Source organism: Tachyglossus aculeatus, chromosome 2, assembly GCF_015852505.1.
Source record: "Tachyglossus aculeatus isolate mTacAcu1 chromosome 2, mTacAcu1.pri, whole genome shotgun sequence".
NCBI lineage: Eukaryota > Metazoa > Chordata > Mammalia > Monotremata > Tachyglossidae > Tachyglossus > Tachyglossus aculeatus.
Genome location: NC_052067.1, coordinates 89,969,567 through 89,982,992, shown reverse-complemented (window position 1 = coordinate 89,982,992; position 13,426 = coordinate 89,969,567). Strand labels below are relative to the sequence as shown.

The 13,426-nt window shown below is 43.1% G+C and overlaps 1 protein-coding gene across 1 annotated transcript in view; it reads left to right on the top strand.

The window, feature by feature from the left end:
• C2H6orf58 (chromosome 2 C6orf58 homolog) overlaps positions 1-2,854 on the top strand; it is a 30,553-nt gene extending 27,699 nt beyond the window's left edge. The window contains exon 10 of the mRNA XM_038762511.1: positions 2,780-2,854. Within this exon, the coding sequence (XP_038618439.1) occupies positions 2,780-2,854 (75 nt within the window). The remainder of the gene's footprint in view (positions 1-2,779) is intronic.
• The last annotated feature ends 10,572 nt before the right edge of the window (positions 2,855-13,426 follow it).

Sequence of the window (13,426 nt, the reverse complement as noted above, 5' to 3'; positions counted from 1 at the left end):
GGTCGTGTGTTCTAATCCCAGATTCCCCACTTTTCTGTTGTGTGACCTTGGGCAAGTCACTTAACTTCTCTGTGCCTCAGTTCCCTCATCTGTAAAATGGGGATTAAGACTGTGAACCCCATGTGGGACAACCTGATTCCTGGTATTTACTCTAGCACTTAGAATAGTACTTGGCAAATAATAATAATAATGGCATTCAAGTGCTTGCTATGTGCAAAGCACTGTTCTAAGCACTGGGGAGGTTACAAGGTGATCAGGTTGTCCCACAGGGGGCTCACAGTCTTAATCCCCATTTTACAGATGAGGTAACAGACACAGAGAAGTTGAGTGACTTGCCCAAAGTCACACAGCTGACAATTGGCAGAGCTTGGGTTTGAACCCATGACCTCTGACTCTAAAGCCTGTGCTCTTTCCACTGAACCACACTGTTTCTCTGGTAGCCAGTAAGCGCTTAACAAATGCCATCATCATCATCATCATCATCAATTGGCAGAGCTGGGATTAGAACCATGCTGCTCTCTACACCTTTCTTTTGGTCCAAAGCTTAAAATCCCTCTGCCAATCTGAAAAAGTTCATGCTGCCCATCTTGATTCAGTTGGTTACTTCTTTGTCCAACTGTATAGCTTTCATTTCATAGTAGCTCTGCATTGCTGATGAAAACTTTTGTGGGTGGAGTTTACATAGTGGTAGTAAGAGTAATCGTATTTATTATTAAGTTATTACTGTGTACAGAGCACTATGCTAGGTACTATGAAATAATATAAAAGTGGGAGTTAAACAAACACACTGGCTCTCAAAGGGCTCACAATCTGAGAATATGAGCAGGCAGAGGGGACTGGCAACAGACACAAAGGAGTGATAAAATGAAACACTAAGTCAACTCTAAGAAGCAGCATGGCCCAGTGAAAAGAACACAGGCCTGGGAATCTGAAGACAATGGTTCTAATCCCAGTTCTTCCTCATACCTACTATGTGATCCTAGGCAAGTCATTTAACTTTTCTGTGCCTCTGTTCCCTCAGCTTCAAAATGGGAATTGAGTGCCTGCTTTCCCTCGTACTTAAACTGTGAACTCCATGTGGGACCTGATTAAAGTGCTCAACACATAGTAAATATTATCCATATTGTTAACATTCAATTCAAAGGCAAATTCACAAGATAAAATTGCTCTCTCCCCCTTTAGAGCCTTATTTAAGGCACACCAAGAGCCCTTCCCTGACTAAGCACTCCTTTCCTCTTTGCCCTCTCCCTTCCATATAACTCCTAAACCTAGACTTTCCCCTCTAGGTTATGCCGACACCATATTTTCATTCATTTGTCATAATACACAGACAATCCCACAGTCATTGCCCCTTTTCCCCTCCTCCCAAGTAATAGAGGTAACAGAAGCACTTAATATAATAACAATAATAATGGCATTTCTTAAGCACTTACTATGTGCAAAGAAATGTTCTAAGTGCTGGGAGGGGATACAAGGTAATTAGGTCATCCCACATGGGGCTCACGTCTTAATCCCCATTTTCCAGATGAGGTAACTGAGGCACAGAGAAGTGAAGTGACTTGCCCAAAGTCACACAGCTGACAAGTGCCTGGCACATATTAAGTGCATAGATACCACCATAATCATCATCATCATGGGTCAGCAATCAATCAATCAGTGGTATTTTTTGAACATTTAGTGTGTGCAGAGCAATGTACTACTTACTTGGGAGAGTACTACATAATAGAGTTGGTAGACATGTTCTCTGCCCACAATGAATTTACAGCTTAGAGGGGGAGAAAGACATTAATATACAAAAAAACAATTATGGATATGGCATGCAGATGAGATTGGGGTGAATTCCAAGTGCCCAAAAGTCAAAGTGATCCATTTGCAGAATAGGAATCAAAAGAAGAAGGCTCCTTTCTTAATAGTAATAATAATAGTAACAGTATTTGCTAAGTGCTTACTATGTACCAGGCACAGTCTCTGTCCCATGTGGGGCTCACAGTCTCAATCCCTATTTTACAGATGAGGTAACAGGCACAGAGAGGAGAAGTGGTTTGCCCAGGTCACACAGCAGACAAGTGGCAGAGCAGGGATTAGAACCCTTGACCTTGACGCCAAAGCCGGTGCTCTAGCCACTCTACCCTGCTGTTTGCTTAGAACAGTGCTTGACACATAGTAAGCACTTAATAAATACCATTATTATTATTCTCTTTCTTTCCACTTCTGAAATCCAATAGGGTCACTCAATTTCATACAAATATCTATGCCCTCTGCAGGGAAGTATGTATAGGCTGATGAATACAAATTAACAAACAAATGTCAAGATGGTTGGCAGATGAAAGCTGTTTTGACCTTTAATGTCCCTGGACAAAGATTTCAATTACTCAGTGTCATTTTCTGCTTAAAATTTTATAATGCTCTTGTTATCCAACAATTTTCAAAGGAAATAAGGTAATGAGCTTTAAGAAAATGTAGGTGTTTCTACCTTAATTACCCAGTTCGTAGATCAGAGTAATTATATTTCCACAGATTCCATGTTAATAATAGAAAGTAATTACCACAGCTGCCAGCTGTTAAAATATTTCTCTAATTAGGTTAGGTAACTTGAAAAATAAGATTTTGATCTTTTCTTTGTTTTGCTGAGTTTAAGCCCCTTAGTTACTTGTGAAGAAACAGGCAGGGAGAAATGAAGTCAGCAGTGATTATTCTGGGGAAATGAATCTATGAAGCTAAATGCATTTGGGATTTCAAAAATGTTATTGTTCGCATGCACATTTGTGTCTATTTAAAGGTTTCCGTGGAAATAACATTAACAGAATCTTGCATTGAAGTGAAAGCTCTAAATTTAGCATTTAAAGAGTTTTGATTCCTTCTATTGAAGTATAAGTGAACAGGAATTTTTGTGAAGTTAAAACCAGTAACTCCACATAGTTGCCTAATTCACACTTCTGTCTTTTTCCCAGTGTGGTCAGGCCTCAGATGCATAGTTCCGAGTGGTGAATTTGAGCTGAATATGCCTAATTGCCATTTAGCCTTTTGTCAGCTAATTATAATCATTATGGTATCTATTAAGTACTTGCTATAAATCCTTTGTAGAGCACTATACTAAGCACAGGGCTCTCAACAAGAAAATTAGGTCAGACATGGTCCATGACCTTCAGGAGGCCCTCTGTCTAAGTAGAAGAACAATATTTAATCAACATTTTACAGATCAGCAAACTGAGGCCCAGAGAAGTTAAGTGATTTACCTGAAGTCACGCAGCAGGCAAGTGACAGAAGCAGAACTAGAACCCAGGTCTGACTTGCAGGCCAGTGCTCTTTCCATTAAGCCATACTGTTTCTTACATGCAACAGACCAGACCATGTCCAAATGGGGCAAGACCCATAAAAAAAGTTCACAGTCAGCTCACCTCATTACCCTTGTCAGTCAGCAGAACTTGTCATCTTCATTCATCATGAAAGGGTTGAATAATGTTTGGTGATGCAGCAGAAAGAGTTGGGGTGGGATTGTTTGCTTGGATATATCTGTGACTGCTGCAATTCTTCCCATCTACCTTCCTCCACTCCTGGACTGTCCGGGCTGTAGGGCGGCCCTGAGGCTATCCAGTGGTGCAACAGACTGAGTTAGGATCAGGAGGTGGAAAAAAGCAGCTGATACCTGTCAGTCTGGTGGATCTGATAATGGCGGGCTTTTAGTTAATCAATCAGTGATATTTATCGAGCACTTACCGTGACCAAGAGCACTGCACTAAGCAATGGTAGATATGATTCCTGCCCTGAAAGAGCTGAAAGTGTAGTGGCTTGGGCTAGCAACCTGAGTAAGTGGTAAATGGGTTTAAGAGCATTGTTTGCTTCTCGCTCCCTTTATTCATCCCCAGTTCCAGCCCCACAGCACCTATGTGCCTATCTGTAATTTATTTATTTATTAGTATCTGTCTCCTGCTCTAGACTGGTAAGCTCTTTGTGGGCAGGGAATGTATCTGTTATATTGTTCTCTCCCAAGTGCTTAATACAGTGCTGTGCACACAGTAGGTACTCCGTAAATAAAAATGACTGATTGATTTGGCTTCTCAAAGGAAAAATTGGGATCCAAACAGATTTTTCTACCCCTAGATTATCTTCTTAAAACACCCTAGCCACAAGTACCCAATTCCCCAACCCATTCCAATTCCCCAACCTACAGCCAGGTACTGGCCATGTCTTTGCTAAATTATTATCATAATAATAATAATAATAATAATGATGCTATTTGTTAAGCGCTTACTATGTGCCAAGCACTGTTCTAAGCACTGGGGTAGATAGAAGATAAGCATGCTGTCCCAAGTGGGGCTCACAATCTTAATCCTCATTTTACAGATGTGGTAACTGAGGCCCAGAGAAGTGAAGTGACTTGCATAAGGTTACACAGCAGACAAGTGGCAGAGCCGGGATTAGAACCCATGACCTCTGATTCCCAAGCCTGTGCTCTTCCACTAAGCCATGCATCTGTTCCTTATAAGCCTTCCCACTTTGGATCACATTTGTTCCCCACTCTCACATCTCCATGGTGCCTCCCAGTGACCCTTATGATGACGGCCTTGATCTCTGCCTCCTAGGCTCTCTGTTAGGAGGTCTTACTCTGTCTTCTGCATTTCCCATCAGCTAGACAAACCTTACAACCTTCTCCCATTGCCCTCCCTTCCTCAACCATAATCCTTCCTCTCTTTCCTCAGAATCTATGTCAGGTTTCCACTTCCTTCATTTAAAGTAGAGCATACATTTCTCCTCTTCCATGAAGTCTTTCTAGACTAAGTAGAATCTTACCTCCTTTTGCAGTCACGATTATTCTCCGCCCAATCCAATCTCCATCATAAATGGAACATTTCAAAGGCCTTACATTCCTGGACGGCATGGAGATGTCTTCATGCTGAAATCTTTACCTAGCTACTCTGGATATTCATTCATTCATTCAATCATATTTATTGAGCGCTTACTGTGTGCAGAGCACTGTACTAAGTGCTTGGGAAGTACAAGTTGGCAACAGAGACGGTCCCTACCCAACAGTGGGCTCACAGTCTAGAAGGGGGAGACAGAGAACAAAACAAAACATATTAACAAAATAAAATAAATAGAATAAATATGTACAAATAAAATAAATAGAGTAATAAATACTAAGAGCTATGAGCCAAGCACTATGGTGGATACAAGCAAATCAGGTTGGACACAGGCTGTCATTCATTCAATCGTATTTATTGAGCACTTACTGTGTGCAGAGCACCGGGCTAAGCAGTTGGGAAGTACAAGTCGGCAACATATAGAGACGGTCCCTACCCGACAACGGGCTCACGGTCTAAAAGGGGGAGACAGACAACAAAACATGTAGACAGGAGTCATAATCGTCCCATGTGGGGCTCACAGTCTCAACCTCCACTTTACAAGATGAGGCAACTGAAGCAGAGAAGTGACTTGCCTAAGGTCACCCAGCAGACAAGAGTGACTTTGGGCATTGACTCCCTAACCTAGGCTCCTTCCACTAGGTCATGCAGACTGTCTAAACTATGAGCTCCTTGTGGGCAGGGAGCACTTCTATCAACTCGACTGTATCGTTCCATCCCAGACACCTAGTCCTAGTTACCCGGTAAACATTCCAGTTCCATCAGTCATTTCCATTGCCTGATTGATTCCAGTTCCAAGCAGATATTATACTACTAGGATATTATACTACTACTACTAGTAATTGTGGTATTTGTTAAGCATTTATTATGTGCTAGGCACTGTATTAAGCGCTGGGGTAGACAGAAGCAAATCAGGTTGGACACGGTCACTGTCCCACTTGGGGCTCATACTCTTAATTCCCATTTTACAGATGAGGTAACTGACACACAGAGAAGTGAAGCGACTTGCCCAAGGTCACACAGCAGACAAACGGTGGAGCTGGAATTAGAACCCAGGTTCTTTTGACTCCCAGGCTGCTGCTCTATCCATTAGGCCACATTGCTTCTGGATAGCACAGTCAAAGGTGGATTCTGAAAACGCTAAGGCAGCAGTGGCTTCTGTTATGGTTGAGGTCTCAGGGATATTCTGTTATGTGGCCAAAGATTGAATCCATTCAGCCATCTGGTGTTTGGTTGACGTGAGAAAAATATTATTTATCAATCAGTCACATTTATTGAGCACTTACTATGTGCAGAGCACCATACTGTTTGGGGGAGTACAATACAACAGAGTTGGTAGACACTTTCCCTACCCACACTGAGTTCACAGTGAACATAGTAGGGGAAGACAGACCCATGGCTATGCAGATATATACATAAGTGCTCTGGGGCTGGGAAGGGGGATGAATAAAGGAAGTGTCAGGGTGACACACAAAGGACTAGGAGAAGAGGAAATGGGGGCTTAGTTAGGGAAGGCCTCTTGGAGGAGATGTGCCTTCAATAAGGCTTTGAAGGTGGGGAGACAATTCATGCAAAAAATTGAAATGCATGAGAAAATCTGTTGCACTGTACTCCTCCAAGCACTTAGTACAGTGCTCTGCCAACAGTAAGTGCTCAGTAAATGTCATTGATTTATTGATTGCAGAGGGGAAGGGAGGATGATGTTTTGTTTTGTTGTCTGTCTCCCCCTTCTAGACTGTGAGCCCGTGGTTGGGTAGGGACCGTCTCTATATGTTGTCAACTTGTACTTCTCAAACAGTGCAGTGCTCTGCACACAGTAAGCGCTCAAATGCGACTGAATGAATGAATGATGATAGAAAGGGAGGAGGGCAGGGGAAAGGAGGGCAGTAGCAACTGCAAGCTCACTCTGGGACCTCTGCCAGGCAGGGTAGGGCAGGGCAAGCAGGAGCTGATCCTCCAGAAGCCATGAACCTGGGAGCCCAGAGAAGCCACACAGTCCAATCTCAGGCCGTTATGATGAGGGAATCCCTACCTTATCCACAATGGGAAAGTTTTCTGGAAAGGAAAGGTAAACTGACCCCTGAGGACACTGCTTTCCCTCTGCTGCTTATACATTCATTCATTAAATCATATTTATTGAGCACTTACTGTATGCAGAGCACTGTACTAAGCACTTGGGAAGTATAAGTCAGCAACATATAGAGACGGTCCCTACCCAACAACGGGCTCACAGTCTAGAAAGGAGAGACAGACAACAAAACAAAACATGTAGACAGGTGTCAAAATAGTCAGAACAAATAGAATTAAAGCTATATGCACATCATTAACAAAATAAATAGAATATATGTACAAGTAAAATAGAGTAATAAATCTGTACAACTATATATATACAGGTGCTGTGGGGAGGGGAAGGAGGCAGGGCGGGGGGGATGGGGAGGAGGAGAGGAAAAAGGGGGCTCAGTCTGGGAAGGCCTCCTGGAGGAGGAGAGCTCTCAGTAGGGCTTTGAAGGGAGGAAGAGCTAGTTTGGCGGATGTGCGGAGGGAGGGCATTCCAGGCCACGGGAAGGACGTGGGCCAGGGGTCAACGGCAGGACAGGTGAGAACGAGGTACAATGAGGAGGTTAGTGGCAGAGGAGTGGAATGTGCAGGCTGAGCTGTAGAAGGAGAGAAGTGAGGTGAGATAGGAGGGAGCAAGGTGATGGACAGCCTTGAAGCTGAGAGTGAGGAGTTTTTGCTTGATTCGTAGGTTGACAGGCAGCCACTGGGGATTTTTGAAGAGGGGAGTAGCATGTCCAGAGCGTTTATGCACATTCATTCTATCGTATTTATTGAGCACTTACTGTCTGCAGAGCACTGTACTAAGAGCTTGGAAAGTATGTTCTCCTTCCCCTCTGGATCCACAAAGCTGCTCTCCTGGTTGGGAAGGAGGTTGGCAGAGGGAGGCATTATAGTCTCTGCCCCTGCCTGGTCCTCAGGACTGATTCTGCAGAAACCCTCTGCTGGCATCAGCAACAGCAGGAGAAGCGGGGCGGGGGTTTCTAAGACTGGTGTTTGTTGGAAAACAAAGGAACTCTCCTGTGGACAGGCATTCAGGCTACCAATTCCACTGTATTCAACTTTTCCAAGCAGAGCTAAGGCAGGGGTGCAATTCACATAAGAGGTGTTTGGATTCCTAATGTGTCTGGACAACCTAATAAATCTACCCATGCCCAGTAGAAGGGGATGCACTAGAACCCAATATGGAACCTGTCTGGTGCCTGTCCCCTCCACACATCCTTCTTGTCCTCCACACACAGCAGCTTAGCTTAGCGGTTACAGCACAGGCCTGAGAGTCAGAAGAACCTCCGGTCTAATCCTGACTCTGCCACATGTCTGCCGTGTGTCTCAGGAAAGTCACATAACTTCTCTGGTCCTCAATCACCTAGTCTGTAAAATAGGGATTAAGACTTTGAACCTCATGTGGGACAGGGACTGTGTCCAACCTGATTAACTCATATCTACCCCAGGGCTTAGAACAGTCCCTGGCACATAGTAAGTGTTTGACAAATACTATAAAAAAAAAAAGGAAAGGAAGAGAAGGAGAGAGAGTGAAAGAGGGAGAAGTGAAAACTGAACTTACCTCTAGATGGTTTCTTCTTTCTCCTCTGCCACTACCACTGTTTACCTCAGCTGCTCCTAGAGCTGGAGTGCTGGAGACACATGGTGAGTGATCAGCACCTGTTATAGGGCCTCTTTTGGCCACTGTGGTGGGGTGGGGGTGAGCAGTCTCCTCCCCTGCCCGGCTCAGCTGATGGGCCTCAGGGCTGATGTCACTGGCTGCAGGAAGGTGGGAAATGTGTGTGAGGAATGGGTGGGCAAAGAACATCTTGAGCTCACCCTGCCAACTGGTGAGACAGAGAGCCACAATCTTTGCCTCCTCTTTGCCCCCTTTCCAGCGCTTGGTGGGGAGGGGGGCAGCCAAGCTTGTTCCTGCCCAGCTTCCTGTATGGCTTTGGGCTGTGGAGACAAAGCTAATAGCATCACCCTATAGCATGCCCTAGAATCACGCTTGATTCCAAGAGTCACACTTGGCTCACAAGCCAGAAGTTCCTGATCCCTGGCCTAAGGGAACAATTCATGGACTTTCATTCATTCATTCATTCACTCAATAGCAATTACTGTGCACTTACTGTGTGCAAAGCACTGTACTATTAATATTATCATATTTGTTAATAATAATTTTGGTAATTGTTAAGCCTTTACTATGTGCCAAGCATTGTTCTAAGCGCTGCTGGACATGCAAGGTAATCAATCAGGTTGTCCCACATTGGGTTTACAGTCTTAATCCCCATTTTCCAGATGAGGTAACTGAGGCACGGATAAGTTAAGTGACTTGTCCAAAGTCACACAGCGGCAGAGCTGGCATTAGAACCCGTGACCTCTGACTCCTAAGCCCTCTCTCTTTCCACTGAGCCACTATGTGCCAGGCACTGTACTAAGTTCTGGGGTGGATACAAGCAAACTAGGTTGGACACAGTCCCTGTCCCACGTGGGGCTCGCAGTCTCAATCCCCATTTCACGGATAAGTTAAATGAGGCACAGAGAAGTGAAGTGATTGCCTAAGGTCACACAGCAGACAAGTGGCGGAGCATTTGGGAGAGTACAATATAACAATAAACGGACACTTTTCCTGCCTCACAGTCTAGAGGAGGAAACAGACATTAATACAAATAAATAAATTACAGCTATGTAATTTACAAATATGTCATTTCCACGGGGCTCTTCAAAGCCAAAATTGCAGGTTTGGCACCCCTTAAACACAGACTAGATTTTTAAACTGGGGGTGTCGGGAAGAGAGGATGGTAGAGGCCAGACTGTGTGTTTACTCTGCTTGCCTCTTCCATTAGAAAGTACATTATTGGGAGGCAGAGACTGTATCATCCATTTGTAGTGTACTTTCCTAAGCACTCAGCATAGTGCTCCGCACCCAATATGTGCTCAAAAAATATTATTGATAGATATAGATGACAACATTCTTTTCCTCTCTTCAGAACCATGTCCAAAAGCAACAGATTCCTGCAGTCCTCCTGCCACGCCTTCAGACTGCTCCTTTCCTGGCAGGGACAGAACCCCCAGAACAGCCTGTGGGTGTAGATGGGCAGGATCTCCAAATACAAGGAATACATTGAGACAACTCTCCCACCCACCTGGATGGCACTAACATTATGACAATATACATTTTCCTTGCCTCCTACTTTGTATTTTCCCAATCTTCCCATGCTCCTTCTATGTTCACTTCCTGCTGGGCAGGTGAAGAATAAGACTCTACCTATTGTTTCTCTCGTGTTTTGAAAATGGGACTCACTTCTCAGGGTCATCATTGTTGCAATCTAGAAGCTCAAATAATAATAATAATAATAATAATAATTATTATTATTATTATTATTATTATTATTTTGGTATTTGTTAAGCACTTACTATGAGCCAAACTCTGTTCTAAGTGCTGGGGGAGATACAAGGTAATCAGGTTGTCCACCTGGGGCTCACAGTCTTCATCCCCATTTTCCAGATGAGGTAACTGAGGCACAGAGAAGTGAAGTGACTTGCCCAAAGACACACAGCTGATAAGTGGCAGAGTGGGATTAGAATCCATGACCTCTGACTCCCAAGCCTGCACTCTTTCCACTGAGTGATGCTGCTTCTCTACCAGCCAAACATCTTTCAAAAGGGATGACTTCATAAAAAACAGGATTTTCTGTTGATCCTTGGTAGATGGTAACACACACAGCTCTGAGTAGCAGCATGGTGTAGTGAATGCAGAGTGGCCCTGGGAGTCAGAAGGTCATGGGTTCTAATCCCGGCTCCACCACTTGTCTGCTGTGTGACTTTGGGCAAGTCACTTAACTTCTCTGGGCCTCAGTTACCTTATGTGTAAAAAATGGGGATTAAGAGTGTGAGCCCAATCTGAGACAGGAACTGTGTCCAACCTGATTAATTTATATCTACCCTAGCATTTAGAACGGTGCTTAGCACAGAGTAAGCACTTTACCAGTACCATTATTACTATTATTATGATCACATCTGGAAAGATGTTGGAATGCCCATTCTACGGATATCCTGTTTGGTCTTTGTTCTCAAAGCAGCTAGCAATGTTGGCAAATTTCACCTATGCATGCATGTGTGACTCAGAGAGCCAATTCAGGACCGTGCCAAACAACGCACACACAGCTTCTATGCAGTATATTCCTCAATGGATGTATCCAAACCAAATCCTAGAAAATATGCCACTATATCCCCACTTTTTCAAATCCATTACCATGAATACAGAGCAAGATAGTCATAGGTTTTACCCTCATATAAGAGCCACCTATTTTTTAAAAAAAACAAAAACCAGGGGAAAAAAAACTTGTTTTTAATTTGTATATCTAAAGTAACGTATCTGAGAAATAATCACTGAAACCTTTCAAATGCTAATATTCTCAGTACTGGGAAGTACTTTACCCATGGAAATTAGCTGCATGCAATCAGCTTTGGTTGATGGAAGAGGGGGAAAAGATCTAATCAATTCTATCATTCCAAGGGCACATTATTTGATCAAGGATGTGAGAAACCTAAAAACACTTCTGTTACCTTTTCTTCCCCCTAATCTTCGAAATGGAAACAGGAATTTTGCATTATCTCCTAGGAGATTAGAGGTATTCAACCACAGGGCCTTGGGCTTCCTCAGAAAGGCATCAAAGCAAAAAATTAAAATAACACTTGGGCGGATCTAAAAGAGAATAAATAAGGTATCAAATGCATTAAGTAGTTGCGATAACATTAGCTCAGATGAGAACAGCTTCTCCAGAGTGTTGTAGATAAGAATTTGAAACGCAAAGCAGGCAGCACATTGTATTTGCCCCTAAAGACCTTTTGGTATTTTAAGATTCTTCCTAGGAGAAAGATATTTCTTATCTCCTCCTAACATAAAGGCTGAATATGAGGAAAATGTGCTGCCCGTGGGTCAGTAAAATGGAAATTGCTGTCTCTGAGAGAGCTCAATGGAAGGATGAGTCTATTAACAGTAAATACGATAAGCCTTTCAGCTAACGAGCATTTGCAGAGGATTGTGCCCTCACTAACAAACAAATAAAATTTTATTGTTATTTGATTAAAGATTCTACGCGGATGGGATGGCAGGCAGATGGGCCCTGGGCGTGCACCTTCATTTTTTTTAATAACGTGTGTTTTGTAATCCGAGCATTCATTCATTAATTCAATCTTTATTGAGTGCTTACTGTGTGCAGAACACTGTACTAAGCACTTGGGAAGTACGAGTATCCTATCAGTGTCTAAGTCCTCATTCAAAAAATAGTGAAATACACCAAAGATTAATGTTAGGAAGACTTGCTATGAAGAGCCTGGAAAAAGTCATGAAATTTGCAGATGTAACTATTGTCACAAAAATACCAATTGTCAACTCTACGGTATTTCCAGTGACAATATATGGATCTGAAAGCTGGAGAGTGAAAAAAACAGGATAGAAAGAACATTGATTCTTTTGAAATACAGTGTTAAAGAAAGCTTTTGCAAATACCATGGACTGCCCGAAAGACAAACAAATGGATTTTACAGCAAATAAAGCAAAGTGGTCTTTGGAAGGCCAAATGAGTCTACTTAGATTAGCATATTTGGGACACATAATCAAGAGGATTAATTCTCTGGAGAAGACACTATTGCTAGGAAAAGTCCAGGGAAAACATGAAAGATGCAGACCTGCAGCTAGATTGATAGGGACCATAACAACAACATTGGAGAACCTTGAAGAGCTTGTGGATTATAGCTGAGGACAGGACATTCTGGTGAAAGTCCATGGAGTTGCTATGAATCAGAAGCGACTCAATGGCATTTAATGATAATAATAACTGACTGAGAGGAAAGGTGGCCATTCATTCTGGTGTGAATCTGGCTAGATATAATGGGAGACCCAGAGAATAGAGTTCAGACACTGTGTTATTTCTTCAATCTTTCTTTAAATCCTCTCCTGGGAGGTTCTGGGTCTCTGAAAAAAAGTCTCTGAGATAGTGGGTCTCTGGGTTTTCTGGAAAAATGTCTCCGAGACAATGGTTGGAGATCTTGGTGGGGACTGTTATCTGTAATTTATTTATTTCTATTATTGTCTGTCTCCCCCTCTAGACTGTAAGATCACTGTGGACAGGGAATGTTTCAACCAACTCTGTTATATTGTACTCTCCCAGGTGCTTAGCCCAGTGCTCTGCACACACTAAGTGCTCAATAATTATAATTGATTGATTGATAACTGCAGGTGTGTAGACCAGGTATTAGCAGGGAATGAAACCAAGGACATGCACTTCTTCTAAAGATCCCAGCTGTAGAATGCTTATTCCATTTTCCATTCCTTATTCCATTTAGAGAAGCAGCGTGGCATAGTGGATAGAGCACGGGCCTGGGAATCAGAAGGTCATGGGTTCTAATCCTGCCTCTGCCATTTGCCTGCAGTGTGACCTTGGGCGAGTTACTTTACTTCTCTGTGCCTCAGTTACCTCATTTGTAAAATGGGGATTGAGAATGTGAGTCCCACATGA